The 17482-nt window shown below is 33.3% G+C and overlaps 3 protein-coding genes across 6 annotated transcripts; all 3 read left to right on the top strand.

Moving 5' to 3' along the window:
- Positions 1 to 35: 35 nt before the first annotated feature.
- On the top strand, positions 36 to 3772 carry LOC116346000 (serine/threonine-protein kinase PLK4). The gene is made up of 6 exons (XM_031775877.1): positions 36 to 702; positions 811 to 906; positions 986 to 1177; positions 1244 to 2508; positions 2591 to 3092; positions 3170 to 3772. Exons 1-6 carry the CDS (start codon positions 664 to 666, stop codon positions 3578 to 3580), a joined length of 2505 nt encoding a protein of 834 aa, XP_031631737.1. The 5' UTR covers positions 36 to 663; the 3' UTR covers positions 3581 to 3772.
- Positions 3773 to 4344: 572 nt separating this feature from the next.
- LOC116345852 (structure-specific endonuclease subunit SLX4) lies at positions 4345 to 8706 on the top strand. Of its 3 annotated transcripts, none has more exons than XM_031775567.1 (7): positions 4345 to 4603; positions 4699 to 5037; positions 5261 to 6744; positions 6824 to 6949; positions 7033 to 7179; positions 7249 to 8312; positions 8383 to 8706. In XM_031775567.1, exons 2-7 carry the CDS (start codon positions 4949 to 4951, stop codon positions 8599 to 8601), a joined length of 3129 nt encoding a protein of 1042 aa, XP_031631427.1. In that variant the 5' UTR covers positions 4345 to 4603; positions 4699 to 4948; the 3' UTR covers positions 8602 to 8706. The 3 variants fall into 3 exon arrangements, with proteins under 3 accessions (XP_031631427.1, XP_031631426.1, XP_031631425.1); XM_031775566.1 differs by having other exon boundaries at positions 6824 to 6979; positions 7039 to 7179; XM_031775565.1 differs by having other exon boundaries at positions 6824 to 6979.
- Positions 8707 to 9288: 582 nt separating this feature from the next.
- Positions 9289 to 15972, top strand: LOC116345657 (transportin-1). Of its 2 annotated transcripts, XM_031775225.1 has the most exons (9): positions 9289 to 9741; positions 10207 to 10337; positions 10592 to 11263; positions 11332 to 11511; positions 11591 to 12691; positions 12755 to 12926; positions 12998 to 13093; positions 14297 to 14372; positions 15325 to 15972. In XM_031775225.1, exons 2-9 carry the CDS (start codon positions 10239 to 10241, stop codon positions 15605 to 15607), a joined length of 2679 nt encoding a protein of 892 aa, XP_031631085.1. In that variant the 5' UTR covers positions 9289 to 9741; positions 10207 to 10238; the 3' UTR covers positions 15608 to 15972. The 2 variants fall into 2 exon arrangements, with proteins under 2 accessions (XP_031631085.1, XP_031631086.1); XM_031775226.1 differs by lacking the exon at positions 9289 to 9741 and having other exon boundaries at positions 9871 to 10337.
- Positions 15973 to 17482: the final 1510 nt, after the last annotated feature.

Raw genomic sequence — 17482 nt, 5'->3', positions numbered from 1 at the left:
GTTGTATGTCGTAGGTCGTACGGTACGTTCTTTCTATATAAACGAATCTCTCTTTTTTTCTCCTTCTTCTTCTTCGTTAACGATCCACGCGTACTCTTTACTCTACACGCAACGAACGAATCAAGTAGAAACGAAACGTTGAGGAATGTATGATACATACAATAACAAATCACACTCACAACCGTCGTTATTTTGTCCAAAACGCATCGTATGACATTTTTATGTGTGCATGTATGCATCACATTTATGAAGTATACACATCGCATTCGTGTTTGTGTGCGCTTGCAACTTTAGTTGAACCACTAACGCATTGGCATTTTTATGTGTTTGTGTGTTGAATGTTCTCATTTTCAAAACCGGTAACGTAAATGTCTTGTCTTGTTTTTCTTTTGTGGCGTCATCAAGTTTTTGAGTGAGAGAATCTTTCAAAGGCGAATGTCAAAAAATATACATTATTTCGTGTTGTTATTACTATTTTTTTTTCGACCAAAATTGTTTACATGTCAAACTCTGTGCGAACAAAATTAAATTTTAAACATACTCAAATAAAATTATCGTGAACTGAACAAAAATATTTATGGGAAAATGAGTAAATTACTTAAAAATTCTTTTCGACGATCGATAAATTAACGAAAGATAAATAGCAACAAAGTAGAACCAAACATGTCTCAAATTAGTTTGACAATTGCAGAGAAAATCGAGGTAACTGGAAGTGAAATGAAGTGTTTATTCATGTGTGAAATTCATTTTCATGGTGTATTTTTTTTTCTTTTTAATTATTTTTTGTTTCAAAAATAAAAAATGGTTCAGGATTATGAGATTCTCGATTTGCTGGGGAAAGGTGGTTTTGCCTGTGTTTATCGGGCAAAATGCTTAAAATCAGGTTTTGAAGTGGCATTGAAAATGGTTAGTTGATCGTTAAGAATTAACCATAAATAAACAAGTGATCATTATTTATAAAAAAAAAACATTTATTTTTTCATAGATCGACAAGAAAATCATGCAAAATTCAGGTATGGTGGGTAGAGTGAAACAAGAAGTTGCCATTCATTCAAAGCTCAAACATCCATCAATATTGGAGTTGTATACATTTTTTGAGGATGCAAACTATGTGTATTTGGTATTGGAGTTGGCACAAAATGGAGAACTACATCGATATTTAAAAGAGAGTCAACGAGTAAGTTTGTTTACGCCCACATTTATAACAATAATTGTTTTATTTTAATTTTAAATCAATTCAAAGGTACTGACCGAAACTGAAACGGCAAACATTTTGATGCAAGTTGTAAATGGCCTACTTTATTTGAAAGTAAATAATATCCTTCATCGTGACATGTCTCTATCGAATCTATTGTTGACGAATGATCTCAAAGTGAAAATCGCCGATTTTGGTTTGGCCACACAACTATCACGGCCCGATGAAAAACATACAACATTGTGTGGAACACCAAATTACATATCACCTGAAGTGGCATCGCGTGCAACACATGGACTACCAGTCGATGTATGGGGATTGGGATGTATGATGTATACATTGTTGGTAGGCAAACCACCATTCGATACAGATGGCGTTAAATCAACTTTAACCAGAGTTGTAATGGCCGATTTTGTTGTACCAAATTCACTATCGATCGAAGCAAAAGATTTGCTTAATCGTTTACTACGAAAAAATCCAAACGAAAGAATTCACATTGAAGATGTGCTTACCCATCCATTCATGTTGAAGCATTTGGCCGCATCGCATCCAACCTATTCAAATACAGTTGGATCGGTTGACAGTGGCCTGCTTACGATGTCTAGTGGTATGACATCAGCACAAAATCTTACGGGAAAAATGGACATGAGACTGCGTTCAGATGAACATAACTTTAGTCAGACAAAGATGCCAGTTAAAGCGACCAATGTATTTGATAACATAAGAGTTGGACATAGTGCATCATCGTTGTACAATCGTTATGATTCACAGTACAATGATTTTGTACATCAGCCATCACATCAATCGCAATCTAATGAGCTCGTCGATCGAATCGGAAATCTGGGATTGATGCAACCACAGGAGGATAAGCAATTATTTGGTTCAGCAGGAATTGGAGGTAGCTGCGGAGCGTATTCATCAAAACCGAATTTTGGAAATTTGCATACACCAAGCGATATTCTTGCGAATCATACACCGATGCCATTGCAGGAAAATCGATTCTATGGCATGCAACAAAATTTGGTCGCACCGCATCAAACACACAATCTAAATTTCGAACCGATGCTCTCCAAACAACACCCGACAAAAGTAAAATCCAGTCAAAAATTGAGCGTACCACCACTGAATTCGGAACGTCTGTTACCAACAAGATTTAAAACAAAAACGGCCATTTTGAGCATTTCATCATTGGGTGAGGTGGTTGTTGAATTAATCAAATACAAAGAGAAATATAATGAAGAACGTGTGGTAGACGTTTGCCGCATATCAAAAGATGGGCTACGCATTGTTGTTTATCAACCAGACGCTGGACGGTAAGTATCATTTCTAACATTTGTTTTTTTTTAACATTTTCCATTTGTCTAATGTCAACTTCATCGCAATTTTTATTTTCAGTGGTTTGAAAATACAAGATTCTCCGCCTGATTTACCGGAATCCGGTGCTGATTCAATCTATAGCTACGAAAACCTACCGTCCAAGCATCAAAAGAAATATGTGTATGCATCGCGATTCATACAGTTAGTCCGTGCAAAAACGCCGAAAATTACCTATTACTCATCGAAAGGCAAATGCGATCTCATGGAAAATTTGGAGAATTTTGAACTATCATTTTACGATGGTGAAAAGATTGTTCGAACGTCAGAGAATAATGTCAACATTTTCGATAATGATGGAAATGTATTGGCATCGAATAATGAAAATGATACGATACGAGCACTTTGGTTACATTATCAACAATGTTTTGAGCATTGTAAAACTCTTGAACGAATTTTGAACAGTATTAATGTGGAAGGTGAATGCTTTCCAATAATTGTCGGTCGACGACCAGCCACTGCTCCTGTACTAGGTGTTTCAAGATGTAATAGTAATAATTTACTAACGCCACGGCTGGCAAGTGTAAGTGTAAATTTGTGAAACTTCATTGAATTGAATCTGAAAATAAAAAATTATTGAAAAATTATTTGCAATTTCAGGCGTCTTCGTTAATGTCGCTCAATAGTGTCACATCAACGAAGACATCTCAAATGAAATCATCACCAATTTTTCATTCAACGCCAACGGAGAAGAAAGTGATTGTTCCTGGCATTGGAATTGCATCACAATCACCAGAAGGTGTAGTTGAAGTGCTCTATCAAGATGGCAGCCGATTGGCGTTGCACACACCAGAACAAGGCGGTGGTATAACATTTACCCAAATGAATGGCAGTACGTGCCATTATAATGCTTCAAACGATGACTATTCAATACCCGAAATAGTTCGAAATCGATTGAATCAAATGGAAATTGTAGTCAAATATTTGATGGCTCACAATAGCTCACATGTGCCATTATGTACGCCCGTTAGCAATAAGTGCATGCAACAACAAATGAAATTCTTTCGATAGCATTTAATTTAAATACAAAGCTCTATTATTTATTATTCGGGTGAGCTTGTCATACATCAACCAGTGATTCCGTTGTTCAAAAAAAAAAGACAATCTGCATTTAAATCAAATATAAAACCTATTTTTTATCAATTGTATCAAAATAAAATATGTTTAAGTATCTTTTTATACATTGTAGACTAATGGAAAAACAATCTTTAAAAATACAACAAATGAGACTAATGAAAGCAATGTTTATTTAATCTTTTTTAGCTGAAAAAAGCTCGATTAACTATCAAAAATCACATCTTTTTAAAAGCTGAAGAGTTTGAATCAACGGCACTCAAAGAGAAAGAAGATGATTAAGAATTTCGACTGATCATGATCACTGCAAACAATATAAATGAGGTTGAAATTGTAAAAATGTCATTTTTCACCAACTGAAGGTATCAATAACTCACCACGCTCTCCTTTGCACAATGCATTAATTTAATCTTTATACACGGTTGTGTAACTTTGATGACATTGACGAGTTACTTAATTTTTTTAAATTGTTCAAACCATTCACTATTATCACTTCATCTTTAGTCAATACTTTTCGTTTATGAATATTTTGGATTAATATTTAAATGTCTATTTTTATGCAAACAAAATCTAATATTTAATTTGCAAAGCAAAAATGATGAAATGCATTTAACGTATGTTATTGCCCTCTAATTTAAATACATTCAACGAATTATGTTGAGTTTAAATTCTGACATTTCAAACTGACATTAGCATCGCCATTTAAAAACATAACCTTTGTCCAAAACTCTGTCTGCATTGTTTCGAAATAAATTGGTGGTCAGAATTCGGATCGAAACCTAAATTTATATCTTGTTGCGATATTGAAGGTGATTCGCCAACGACAAAGGCTATGGCTGGTGGAATTGATGTCAGCAATCGAAAACCACGACGCTTGAAAGGAACACCAGCTCTTAGAGTCATCAATCTATACAGCTTAGCAACACTTACAGTTTGCTGCGGTATTGGATATTTCTTTTAGTGAGTATCGTATTTAAATTTATTCGTCGACTGTGAATCAAATCAATTTAACTGAAATAAACATTTCAACATGTCTTTGGTTCTTTTTTTTTCAGCAAACTTCCAAGTGCCAATCGACTTAATGCGAAATTATTTCCCAAAGAAGAACAAGAAAGAGAAAATCGCGAACGTGAAGAGACCAATTTCATATTGGGAAATAAGCTGATTGGACAAAAATCGGCAAGTGAAATTCGACAGATTTTGCGGCATAAACAAAAATACGAAACTGAATTATAAATCCATCGTAGTTAAATTGTTATCATTTTGCACAAGCACATCCTTCAAACGTGTTTGTGCCAACAAAAGATGGACAAAAAAGACGACCAGAAAAAACCAAATCGATTAAAATTTTCCCGATTGTGTCTCACTCAAACTCGAAATGCCGGTGTACTTCGGTAATTTAAATTTAAAATTCTTATTTAAATTAAGAAGAAGTCTACCGTAGAAGACGATTGTTAAAATCAATTTGTAGTTATAAATAATAAAATGTGCATTTGATGCGATATTTTCATAGTGGAAACTCTCGTTGCTTTTTGTGAAACAAATAAACAAGCTATTGTTTATTTTCCCCTATAAATGTTATTATTATTTTCTCTATTTATGTGTGTTTTTTTTCAGAACCAATTCACAATTACCAAATTCACAAATATCACGGTTTTTCTCACAATCAAATCAAACAAGCGATGAAATTGTCAAAACCGAATCTGTTGCATCTGCACAATGTCAAAAAGATACATCATTACAAAGTGCCGAAAATATCTGTGATAAACGTGAATCAGTACCAATCGAAAGAAACGGAATCAATGGAAGTTCAGAAATTACAACCACAAAACATTCGAGTGATAAAACAAAAGCAAAAAGTATACATCGAACAATGTCCAATGATTCAAAATCAACAATCAAATCATTCTTTTCAAACGAGCACAACGATAGCATGGCCGACTTTGAGATACCAACTAAAGTGGCTAAAAAAGCATCCAAACCACCGGTAACATCGAAAACAACAAAACAATCACGAGCGCGTCGTAAACAGCCCGATATCCGAAAAGCATTAAACAAACGAGACGACACTGACACTGATTACAGTCATTTGCCAGAAGATGCTCAATTAGAATTGGCATTGGCATTATCAAAAGCCGAATCACATGCTGCAACTGACCCAATTGCGAAAAAATCCATTGACTTTGAAGCGTTTGAATTTAAACCGAAAAATGCCCTGGCGAACAATGAGGACATCGTTGAATTTTTCAATATGCCAAAAAAGAAAAATGCACGATTCAAATGGAATTCGAGGTGTACACAATTGACAAAACGCATAGATGATGTACAGAAAATGAAACAAAGACAAAAGGTCGATGAATTTCTGGTGGATAATATAAAAGTTCACTCACATCTATCAAATTTATCACAGTCGGCGAGTAATGGACAAGCATATGAAATTTACAGTAATCGTTTGCAACGAATTTGCATGCAAGAAAGGATCCTATTTGAAATTAGTAGTTGTGATATACATTCAAAAAATAATATTCTTTCATATTATACAAACAATTTAGTGGAACGATCTGAATTACAAGCGGGTGCACTATTGCGAGATTGGTCGAAAATACCAGGAAGAGATTCAATTTATGATTGTATTGAATATGCAAATGATAAAGATAAGACTGACGAACCTGTGATGCATTCACAACCTGAAACCATAGAAAACGGTAATATTCTTGACAATCAGCCAGATGATGTGACAGAATATTTTGATGCAGAGAAAGAATATTCAAGTGCACCAATGGATATTGAAGATATACATGAATGTGAACAACGACAAATTCAAAAGCAATTCGAAGCATCGAAAAACGATGAACAGTGGCAAGAGCAAAATCAAAATGATGTTTTAAGCTCAGATGACGATGCAGATGCAACAATTATGATGGAATCAAACGATATTCAGTTGAAAGTCGATGCAATTAATTCAAAGTTAAGATTGAGTCAGAATTTTTCGGATATTTTTCAACCAACTGTTGTTACGTTGGAAACAACGCATGCAATCAGAGCACCTTCACCTGATTTATTTGATGACGATGACGATGTTGAAATGACTGCAGAAATCCGTAAGACACTTTTAGCACAATTTTTTAATCGGATTTAATGCGATTTCATTGAAAATTAGTTGTTGACGTTTCATTTTAGATGAAAAGATGACAAATGATCAAATCACATCAGACATAATTAGAAATGAAGATAAAGAGGAAGAAGAAGATGCCTTGTCTGATGTAGTTTTGATAAGTTCTAGTGAATGTAACTCAAATCAACAAGGTTGTTTTTTTTTATTTATCATTCAATCAGGTATTGTTTAAGTACAAATGTCTCATTTTTTTACATTTCAATTACAAAAACAGTTTCAGAATCCATAAAAACTACGCAAAGTTCATCACAGGTCATTGATTCAGAAGATACTTTGAATAATGACAATGTCGAAACCATTGAACTGCTCGATTCGGACTCTGAAAATATGATGAAAGAATCCATTCCGTCGCCCATAAATGGTAATTTTTTTTACGAACCAGTAAATCACAATTTGCGATAAATATAAAAGTTGATAATTTATGGTTTAGATCCTGAAAATGCGTCAGTGTTTGAATTCAATTACGATATATGTAACTATGAATACGATAATGAAGACTTCATAAAACCGATTGAAATTGATGAAGAACGGCCAAGTACATCAATCAAATCAAATGAAAATGGCAGCATTACAAAGAAATTGTCGTTTACAGAGCGTTTGGAATTTTGTGATCGAGACGTGTTAAATGGATTCACTGGAAATGTTCCGGCCGAATGTTTAAGTCAAATTCATGTGCAATCACAAGAATCAATTGCATTATCCGATGACGAAATCAATTATTCCATGAATAAAGGTGGTGTTGTGCATGTAATGGATGATGATGATCTCAATGCTGATAACGATGATTACAATTACAACATACCGAGTCCAATTGATTTCAATCTTATCGATGTAAACACAAACTTTGAATCGGACGAAAAACTAATGAATCAAAGTGTGTGCAATATTTTTGAAAAGACATTTGAACATAGCAGTTCGCCAATGTCGGCTGCAGCAAAACAAAAATCAATTGGTGCAAAATCACTTAAGAAAGTGAATTCGGAAATGATGTTTGCTTCATGCTATGAAAATACAATGCCTTCAACTTCAACCACGAATCGGATAAACTTAATGCCAATCAAAAGGTGTAAAACACCGGACACATTACCACCTTCTCAAGAAGAGTCACGAATGGATCTATTAAATGATGAGTATTTTATTCGAGTTGGTTCTATTTCACCGAAACCAAACTACGAAGTAATGGATACAACAATGCTCGAGACCGAATTGAGAAAGTTTGGACTGAAACCATCATTGCGTCGACGACAAGCGATCATTTGTTTGGAATATATTTACAATCGAACGCATCCGATCATAGAATGTGACACAGAAATTGAAACTCAGCCCTCAAAAACAGGTGGTAAAGAAACCAAAGATATGCCAAACGATAAAGATGATGACAATGGACCAAAAATTAACTACAATCATGGATTTGCCGCACATAATTTAGTCGATGAAAAGTTTAAGAAATATGAAGAAAATCGTATATTTTTACCATCGACGTTAAGAGCCAAGGTAAATTGATTTTTGTGGTTCTATTATTATGATAAGAATAAAAATGACTGATTTTTTATATCATTCGCAGAAACCATGGTGTTTGGTACCTCTTCACATAGCATGGCATAATTTGATGCAAGCAAATTCGGAATTACGCACCACGGTTTTATTGTACAAGCCCATCAATTTGATTGATCTGAAAAAATTCTTCAAAACCATTGAGATGACATTTGATAATAGAGATTTGATTTCATTTTTGGATATGCATTGCATCACATTTCGCATGAATAAAGCATCAAAGGAATGAAGCGAACATCGCTTGCATTTGTCACATTTGTTGATTTTTTTTTTAAAGATTGCTTTTGCATTAGTCTACAATGTTTATAAAATAAATGAATAATTACTTATTAGACATACACTTTATTTGTTCTGTAAATAAACCAAACAATATGGTTCGGTATGTAGAATCGGTGAGTGTCTTTTTTCTAGAACCCTGAACTCTCTTGAAAATTCGTTTTTCCGAACTGAAACCGTAGGGAAACTATAAATTTCAATGTCATTAACTGTTTGTGAATTAGATTTTTTTTACTATTCCTTCCAATGAGAACCATGGCATATTCTATTGTTATATTAATGGTTTTGAAAATGTTTGTCAGTTCAACCAATTACAATAAAAAAAATGTTTGTATGAAAAATAGAAATTAAAAGCAGTAAATGATGAAAAAAAGACAATTTTGGAAATATGAAAGTCCAACATTCTGGCATATAAACAAGTAACTATTCAATTCCGTCAACGTAAAGCAACGGTGTTTAAAGATGGCAGGCGATGTATACACTTGTATGCATGTTTTGTGAGACTACAACACCCATACACTCCCAATTCGCACGTCAAGTACTAACAAACGCTAGAGTATTGTGCAAACGATAGCGTGGTGAATTATTGACACATACATTCATTTGGTGAACATGGAGTTGTGATCCCAACAACGTGATTCATGCAAAAAAAAAAATCACAAACTGATAGATATAGAGTCCAAAACAATGTGAACGCAACACACTTTACTTCAACGTACATTACATTGAACATAGATTTGGCTAGTCGCGTTTGTTTGTTATAAAAAACGTGAATTTTATTTTATTATTTTTCTGCAGATTTAAGAAAAAGTCATAATAGTAAAGAAGAGTGAACAATTACCGGTTGACAGTTAAAAGAATCGGTCCACAAAATTTAAAAACGAAATAATTTATGAGTCGTGTGAAATTACGAAACATCTACGAAAACGCCGCATCGACACCAACAAATCAGCTTTTCATAATAAATTTAGTTATTTTTTTTTGTCTGTTTAAACATTGACATATGTAATTGGCCGATTCAAAAATTTCCCATTTTCGGTCGGCTTAAAAAATAGCTATAAATAAAAAGCGAAAAAATAGAGAAAGTATTCAGGTTCGTATTATTTCTATTGAAACAAATTTCATAGTCATGCACAAATCTTTGAATTTGACAGTGGTGAAAATGTGTGCATGGAGTTTTCCTCGCATTTGCGAGTATTATTTTTTTTTGTTCGTCTCGCAGTGTCTATATCGGTTGATTTAGTGTTGCCCGTTGTTAGTTTATGCTGTATATCAAAGGCGCACACCAATACAAGGCCACTATCAAATACAAGCACGAAACCCTTATTTCATACTAGTTGACCGTCGTGAGGTGAGAGTGCGAAAAAAAACATTGGCATTGTCAGTCATTTTCCTTTTTTCTCGTATGGTCGCCACTAAAGCTGCTTTCAATCAAATTAATCTTTGTCAAAGCACTATTTCAAACAAAAATTCATACAAAACAAAACATAAAATAGTTTAAACAAAACCTAAAACCATTTGAATTGAATTTCAATTTTCGCACAAAACAAATTCATAGAGGAAAATAAAAAAAAACACATACACAGCAAAATGACGTGGGAACCGCAAGCAGAAGGTTTGCAACAGATTATAACAATATTGAAGGAATCGCAATCGCCAGACACAGCAACGCAACGAGCTGTTCAAATGGTAAGTTATTCACAACATTTTATGAAAATACATAAAAATTGAAAGCGTGTAAATAAAAAAATTTGATGACATAAATCAATCGGCTAATTGACATTTTGAGTGAATTTGTTTGGTCGACTATTGATAGTTGGTGTCGTTTTATCGATTAAGCAAGAAATGTGTTATTCCTAATATATGGTTGTTGTTGTTGTTGTTTTTGTTGTTGGTGTTTTATTTTAATTTTGTGTGTTTTTTCGTCGATGCAATTCTTTTAGAAATTGGAGGAACTAAATCGATATCCAGATTTTAACAACTATCTCATTTATGTGCTGGTTCGATTAAAGACAGAAGATGAACCCACAAGATCGCTCAGTGGTTTAATTCTAAAAAATAATATTCGATTGCATGGTAGCACATTGCAACCGGAGATTGTTGAGTATATAAAACAAGAATGTTTAATGGCTGTTGGCGATCCATCACCATTGATACGTGCAACTGTTGGTATTTTGATAACAACAATTGCCAGCAAAGGTACTCTTAACAGTTGGCCACAACTATTGCCATCATTGTGTGAAATGCTCGATTCACAAGACTATAATGTGTGCGAAGGTGCATTTGGTGCACTGCAAAAGATTTGTGAAGACTCCACTGAAGCATTGGATAGTGAAGCACTAAATAGACCATTGAACATCATGATACCGAAATTCCTGCAATTTTTCAAACACTCCAGCCCGAAAATTCGTTCACATGCTATCGCCTGCATAAATCAGTTCATCATAAATCGCACGGCCGTTCTAATGATGCATATAGACACATTCATTGAGAATCTGTTCCAATTGTCAACCGATGAAGATCATGAAGTACGAAAGAATGTGTGCCGTGGATTTGTGATGTTGCTAGAAGTTAGAATGGACTGTCTGTTGCCAATAATGAATCAAATTATTGAGGTAATTATTATGCGATGTATTTTATGCATACATTTCTAATTTAAAATTCGTTTATAATAAATCCATAGTATATGCTGTTAAGAACACAAGATCAAGATGAGAGCGTAGCTTTAGAAGCTTCCGAATTCTGGTTAACATTAGCTGATCAAACAATTTGCAAAGAAGTCTTGGCACCACATTTGGCCAAATTGGCACCAATTTTAGTGAACGGAATGCGATACTCAGAAATCGACATCATTCTTCTAAAGGTAATTATTAACACAATTAAAATGTTTTGCTTTTGCTTGTTTATCATGCAGAAATTGTGTTTCTGTGTGTATTAATTAGGGTGATGTTGAGGACGATGCAATGATACCAGATCGAGAGGAAGACATAAAGCCAAGATTCCATAAGTCTCGTACACATACCGTGAAACAAGAGATCGATGGACAAGACCATGATGACGACAGCGATGATGATGATGATGGCCTAGATGATGATAATTCATTGTCCGAATGGAATTTGCGTAAATGTAGTGCGGCAGCATTGGATGTACTGGCCAATGTATTTCGAGAAGAATGTTTGCCAATTGTTTTGCCCATCCTGAAAGACACACTATTCCATCCGACATGGGAAATTAAGGAGAGTGGCATATTAGCATTGGGAGCCATTGCCGAAGGCTGTATGTCTGGAATGATTCCACATTTACCCGAACTCATACCATATTTGATTCAATGTTTGTCGGATAAAAAAGCTCTAGTCAGATCAATAACATGTTGGACTTTATCGAGATACGCTCATTGGGTGGTCACACAACCGCACGAACAGTACTTGAAACCGCTAATGGAAGAGTTGCTAAAACGCATTCTAGACGCAAATAAACGAGTACAGGAAGCGGCATGTTCAGCATTTGCAACATTAGAAGAAGAAGCATGCACAGAACTTGTTCCTTATTTAGGTTACATACTCAAGACATTGGTATTTGCATTTTCAAAATATCAGCACAAAAATCTATTGATTCTGTACGATGCCGTTGGAACGCTGGCTGATTCTGTGGGCCATCATTTGAATAAGCCCGAATATATAAACATTTTAATGCCACCGCTTATTGAAAAATGGAATCTACTACAAGACGATGACAAAGATCTATTTCCATTGTTGGAATGTTTGTCAAGCATAGCAACGGCATTACAATCGGGATTTTTACCATACTGTGAGCCAGTTTATCGACGTTGCATATCACTCATTCAACAAACGATAAACCAACAAGAGCTAGCCAACAGTCCGAATCCAGGACAATATGAACAACCCGACAAAGAACGAATGATTGTTGCGCTTGATCTTCTATCGGGTTTAGCTGAAGGCTTAGACGTTCACATCGAATCGCTTGTTATCAATAGTAACATTATGCAATTACTCTATCAGTGTATGAAAGACTGTATGCCAGAGGTAGGCCAATTAAAATAGTTTTCTTCTTAAATTCTTGAAATAAAATTTATGTGTAATTGACAGGTGCGTCAGTCATCGTTTGCATTGCTGGGAGACTTAACAAAGGCATGCTTTCAACATGTTATGCCATACATGCAGGATTTCTTTCCGATTTTAGGCCAAAATCTAAATCCAGAATTCATATCTGTGTGCAATAATGCAACATGGGCCATCGGAGAAATAGCTATGAAATTAGGTAAAATTTGCTGTCATTCAATATATATCAACAAATATTTAACATTTTTTTTGTTGTTCATTTGATCACAGGTGAAGGAACAAGACCGTACATCCCACTTGTGCTAAGAGAGCTAATTGTTATAATCAATCGACCGAATACAACAAAGACATTACTAGAAAATACCGGTAAGATTCTTTAAAATACTCTTACATTTGTTTGGGTCTCTGTATATTATTTTCTTTTTCAATTGCATTTGGTTATTTTTTCAACATTGTTTCATTCATTCGATTTCTGTTCTCACACAATAAATAACCAAATCGCGACTTTTCAAACACTCACGCTGAAGAAGATATGATTGAAATGGGTGATTTTTCATTAGCAAGTTCAGAATTTAAAACACAACGCACTCCTCAATAGTTCAAAATAATTAATTCTCTTTCCAGAATTTAGAGAGAACTTTTCAAAGTTTATTTTTCTTCACAAACTCTGTTATGGATTGCAGCTCATAAGTTATTAATATACATGACCGAACTACAGTGTAATCCATATCACAAAGCTTTTCCCATATTAAAATATAAACTGCTCCAGTTTCCGCAAGATGTGTGAACTCAATTAAAACACAATTTTTTGCATAAGTCAATTAATATTTATATCGACACATTTTATTTTCTGAATGCAATGGAGCACACAAATTCAACTCGCTTTCCAAAAATGCCAAACATTTTTTATCTGCCCCGTTTCATTAAATTCATATAAAAAGTGTACGAAAATTTTTCGGTCTGACAAACGAACTTTTTCTTTAAAATGATTTCCGTGACATTGGCTAAATTTCTTATCAAATGAAATTGGTTACAAAATATTCAAAAATTTACTCAAAACAACCAATAAATTAGCTTACATTACATTTGCATATTCTAACCCATTGTGGTATTATTTTTGCTGTACACTCTATAGTCGTTTCATGTTTCTTAATATGTCAAATTTTGACCGGGCAACATTTTGACACAGTGTCTAATGAATAAATCATTCGTAATTGGTTGCGTGGTGCACAAATTCAATGCTTGTTGTTGTCTTAACTGTCCACAAAATCCTTAATTCCCGAAGACCCCTTAGTTTAATATTTATCATATAGAAAAATTGAAATTGTTTATATTATTAATTGATTAATAATTCATTCTAATTTGTTTTTTATATTAACCATTTCTCATTTGGTTCTGTTTTCGTTGTATTTTATTTCTACATGCGTCACGCTTATGAATTTGGATTCTATGGCTCTGTTTTGTTCTGCTCTAAACAATATCCACTTTTAATTATTTTTTCGACTTCTTTTTTTCCACTTTCTTTTGTTTATTTTGTTTGTTTATTTATTTTATTTTTTATTTTTTTAGCTATAACAATCGGTCGTCTAGGTTATGTGTGTCCTGTTGAAGTGGCTCCTTACTTACAAGATTTCGTACGACAGTGGTGTGTAACAATTTTTTTTCTATTATTATAATTACACTTAAATTTTTGATTATCATTATTCTCTTTACCTCATAAAAATAAAACGAATTACGATGGCCTATGGTTGATTGAAAGATAGGACCATTTAGTTTTATTAAATTTACGATTGAACATTTTAATTAAATATTAATGAGTTCAGTTGAACGAAATTTCAACTGAAAATGTATCCATTGTATAAAAATGGTTTTATTTGGTTACACGTTATTCTATTATATGACAGATATTGTTCTGCGACATTTACATCCAGTTGAATTATCTCATCGGACTGCGTTCAGCTATTTCTTTATGAGTTGTATGAGAGCAAAAGAAATGAGTTTGGAGGCGATTAGAAGCATTTCTTTTGAATCATTTTAATAAAAATAACAGATGAGCCAATTAGCTGGTTAAAAAAAGAGATATCTCAGTACAATATCTGGTGCAAATTGGTTGAATTTAGTGTACCAACAACGAACATTTTTATTTGCATTTTTCGTTGTAAATGCACATATTTGAGTACAAAGTTTGAACGTTGTTTATGGGTCAATTGCCGTATCCAAAATATTGGATATGAAAGTCTAAATAATCAAGTGTACAAAATTACATTTTTAGTTGAATGCATTTAAAATGAAAAAAAAAAATCACTGCTTTCTCCTTTGGGAAAGGTCATTTATTTCATTTTTTTTCTGACATACAATTTCTTTGCCGATTTATTTTAAAATTTCAATATTGCTGTACGTCATTTTTTTGGGATGAATTTTTTTGGTGTTATTTATTCTAACATCGTAAAGAAAACCTCAGTGATTTTTTTATAGTCAAAAATGAATTTTCCCCTTACAGTTTTCATTGCGTGTATTTCTAGTCATAATTGATTTAATGGCGTTTTGTTTTATTGTTTTCTCTCTCTCTCTCTCTTTCGAATTGAAACGAATGATAGGTGCACATCGCTGCGTCATATACGTGACAATGACGAAAAGGATTCAGCATTTCGAGGCATGTGTAATATGATTACAGTAAATCCAGTTGGTGTTGTTCCCGATTTCATCTTCTTCTGTGACGCAATTGCATCATGGGTGAATCCGCCAAGTGATCTGCATGCAATGATCCAAAAAATTCTGCACGGTTTCAAAACACAAGTAGGCGATGAAAATTGGCGGCGCTTCGTCGATCAATTCCCGCCAAATCTATCAGAACGTATGGTTAACATGTACGATATTTAAGCTAAACAAGACAGAGGAAGCCAGAGACAGAGCTAAAATCATCATCCCGACAACGAGAGAGAGAAAGAGACGAGATACAGTAGGCCTACAAGTCTACACGAGCGTAAATATGTGTCTCTTTCCACATAACAAAAAAAATTTTCATCAAATCCATTTTTAATCAAATATAAAAACAACAAATTGAAATTCACGAAGTATGCAAAATACATAAATGAGAAAAAGTGAAATGATTTTGAGTGAAAACAAGGAACGATATAAACATAGAGTGAAAGAGTGACATTTTAAGAATTGAAATTGGTACGAATGATAAATATATAGTTTATATAATAAATTTAAACAAAAAAAAAAAAACTAGAATCACAAAATGTAAACATACGTACTCAAACGTGTGAAACAAAGAAATTAGGCCCCAAATCTCACTAAAAAAATTCCATAAAATTTCGTTAAAAAAAATCTCAATTAACCTTTCAGAATTATGTGTTGAACGAGTCAAATAAAAGTGTTTTATCCGCCTCCTTTTTCACTTCCAAAACGCTTACCAAAAAATCAGAAAATAATTCGAACTGTTCTTTTTTTTATTTTATGAAATAGCGTGATGCTTTGAAGTGTCCGCTGAGTAAATTGTCAGTTTTAATTTTAAAAATACTAACTACCTTTGATTTCATTGTTAAAATGACAAATTCAAAAATATACATATTATTTTTTTTAAAAAAAAAAGGAAAAAGAAAAGAGGAAACATATATGTTTAATAAAAAAGAAATAAAAAAAAAATTCACAAAATTCAACAGTTTAAAAACCAATTAAAACAATGAAAAGATTATTTGGACAAAAATATAAGACGAAATTTATTACGATTAAATTAATCAAAGTGAATAGATTTGGAGCCGATTGGAGGATAAATCTCAGACTTTGAAAAGTAACGTGTAATTTTAGACAGTATCCCCCTCACAATGTAGTCGAAAATAGTGGTGTCCTTAACCATTTTATGACAAACTTTTCATTCTCTCTGACTGCATATGAGAGAGTGAAATTAAAAACACAGACACGTATTACGTGACAAACAGGGAGATATTTTAAAAAGAATTTTCACAATTTATCGACATTCTTTTGTTGGGATTTTCGAAATATTTTTATTTTGTTTAAAAATGTGCGAAATTAAAGTGAAATAAAATACTGCGCAGACTGAAGATTTGATTGGTATTTAAAAAATCAGAATGTGTAGAATGTGACCCACCAGTTATATATGGTATTGTATATGGATAAAAATTTCGATTTCTGCGCAAAGTAAGAAAAAAATTAATTTTATTTCACGATATACTGCGTGGTATACATGAGTTCCACGTATTTAATTGAATTGTCAATTATATCAGTAGTTTCGATAAAGAAATAGAGAAAGAATGTACTAAACAAACCATTAGTTGCATGTCATAAAGCATCCATTTTCAAAGTAACACGTTCCCAATACTAATCCATAGACTCGATTTCGGTATCGATTATCTCTTATAGCTCATCCAAAATCATTCAAGTAAAATAAAGAAACATATTGTTTTCCGTGCGAATTGTCTACTCAATTCGTCCATTGCTTTTATAAATATTCATCGATGTGCGTTGGCTTAAGCCATTTGTTTCATTTCATTTGAAAACACTAATTGGCTCAATAGATACTTGTCGTTTTCATTGGATATGCTATCAAACATTATTACCAAGCAAACTTAATTTGAAAATTGTATCATTGAATGAATGTGAAATGGTCTGATTGAAATTTTAAAATGAAACTGAAAAAAATGACGCATCTCTGTAGAGTTTAGTTTGAATACATCCTTGTACAGACTGGTGTTGCATGTGCTAAGTGTCGATTTGTATAGTAAAATGTGT

This window comes from Contarinia nasturtii, unplaced genomic scaffold, assembly GCF_009176525.2.
Source record: "Contarinia nasturtii isolate CC-2019 unplaced genomic scaffold, AAFC_CNas_1.1 Cnas_scaffold_1371, whole genome shotgun sequence".
NCBI classification, from domain to species: Eukaryota; Metazoa; Arthropoda; class Insecta; order Diptera; family Cecidomyiidae; genus Contarinia; species Contarinia nasturtii.
Note: the sequence above shows the minus strand (reverse complement) of the source record. Positions and strands in the feature narration are given on the sequence as shown.

Bases quoted from the DNA above. Each gene is read 5' to 3' on its own strand.
- LOC116345657 (XM_031775225.1), top strand. From the start codon at position 10,239: ATGACGTGGGAACCGCAAGCAGAAGGTTTGCAACAGATTATAACAATA. The intron at 11,264-11,331 runs GTAATTATTATG...ATAAATCCATAG, and splicing joins TAATGAATCAAATTATTGAG to TATATGCTGTTAAGAACACA. The intron at 14,373-15,324 runs GTGTGTAACAAT...AACGAATGATAG, and splicing joins CAAGATTTCGTACGACAGTG to GTGCACATCGCTGCGTCATA.
- LOC116345852 (XM_031775565.1), top strand. From the start codon at position 4,949: ATGGACAAAAAAGACGACCAGAAAAAACCAAATCGATTAAAATTTTCC. The intron at 5,038-5,260 runs GTAATTTAAATT...GTTTTTTTTCAG, and splicing joins CGAAATGCCGGTGTACTTCG to AACCAATTCACAATTACCAA. The intron at 7,180-7,248 runs GTAATTTTTTTT...TTTATGGTTTAG, and splicing joins CATTCCGTCGCCCATAAATG to ATCCTGAAAATGCGTCAGTG.
- LOC116346000 (XM_031775877.1), top strand. From the start codon at position 664: ATGTCTCAAATTAGTTTGACAATTGCAGAGAAAATCGAG. The intron at 703-810 runs GTAACTGGAAGT...AAAATGGTTCAG, and splicing joins CAATTGCAGAGAAAATCGAG to GATTATGAGATTCTCGATTT. The intron at 907-985 runs GTTAGTTGATCG...ATTTTTTCATAG, and splicing joins TTGAAGTGGCATTGAAAATG to ATCGACAAGAAAATCATGCA.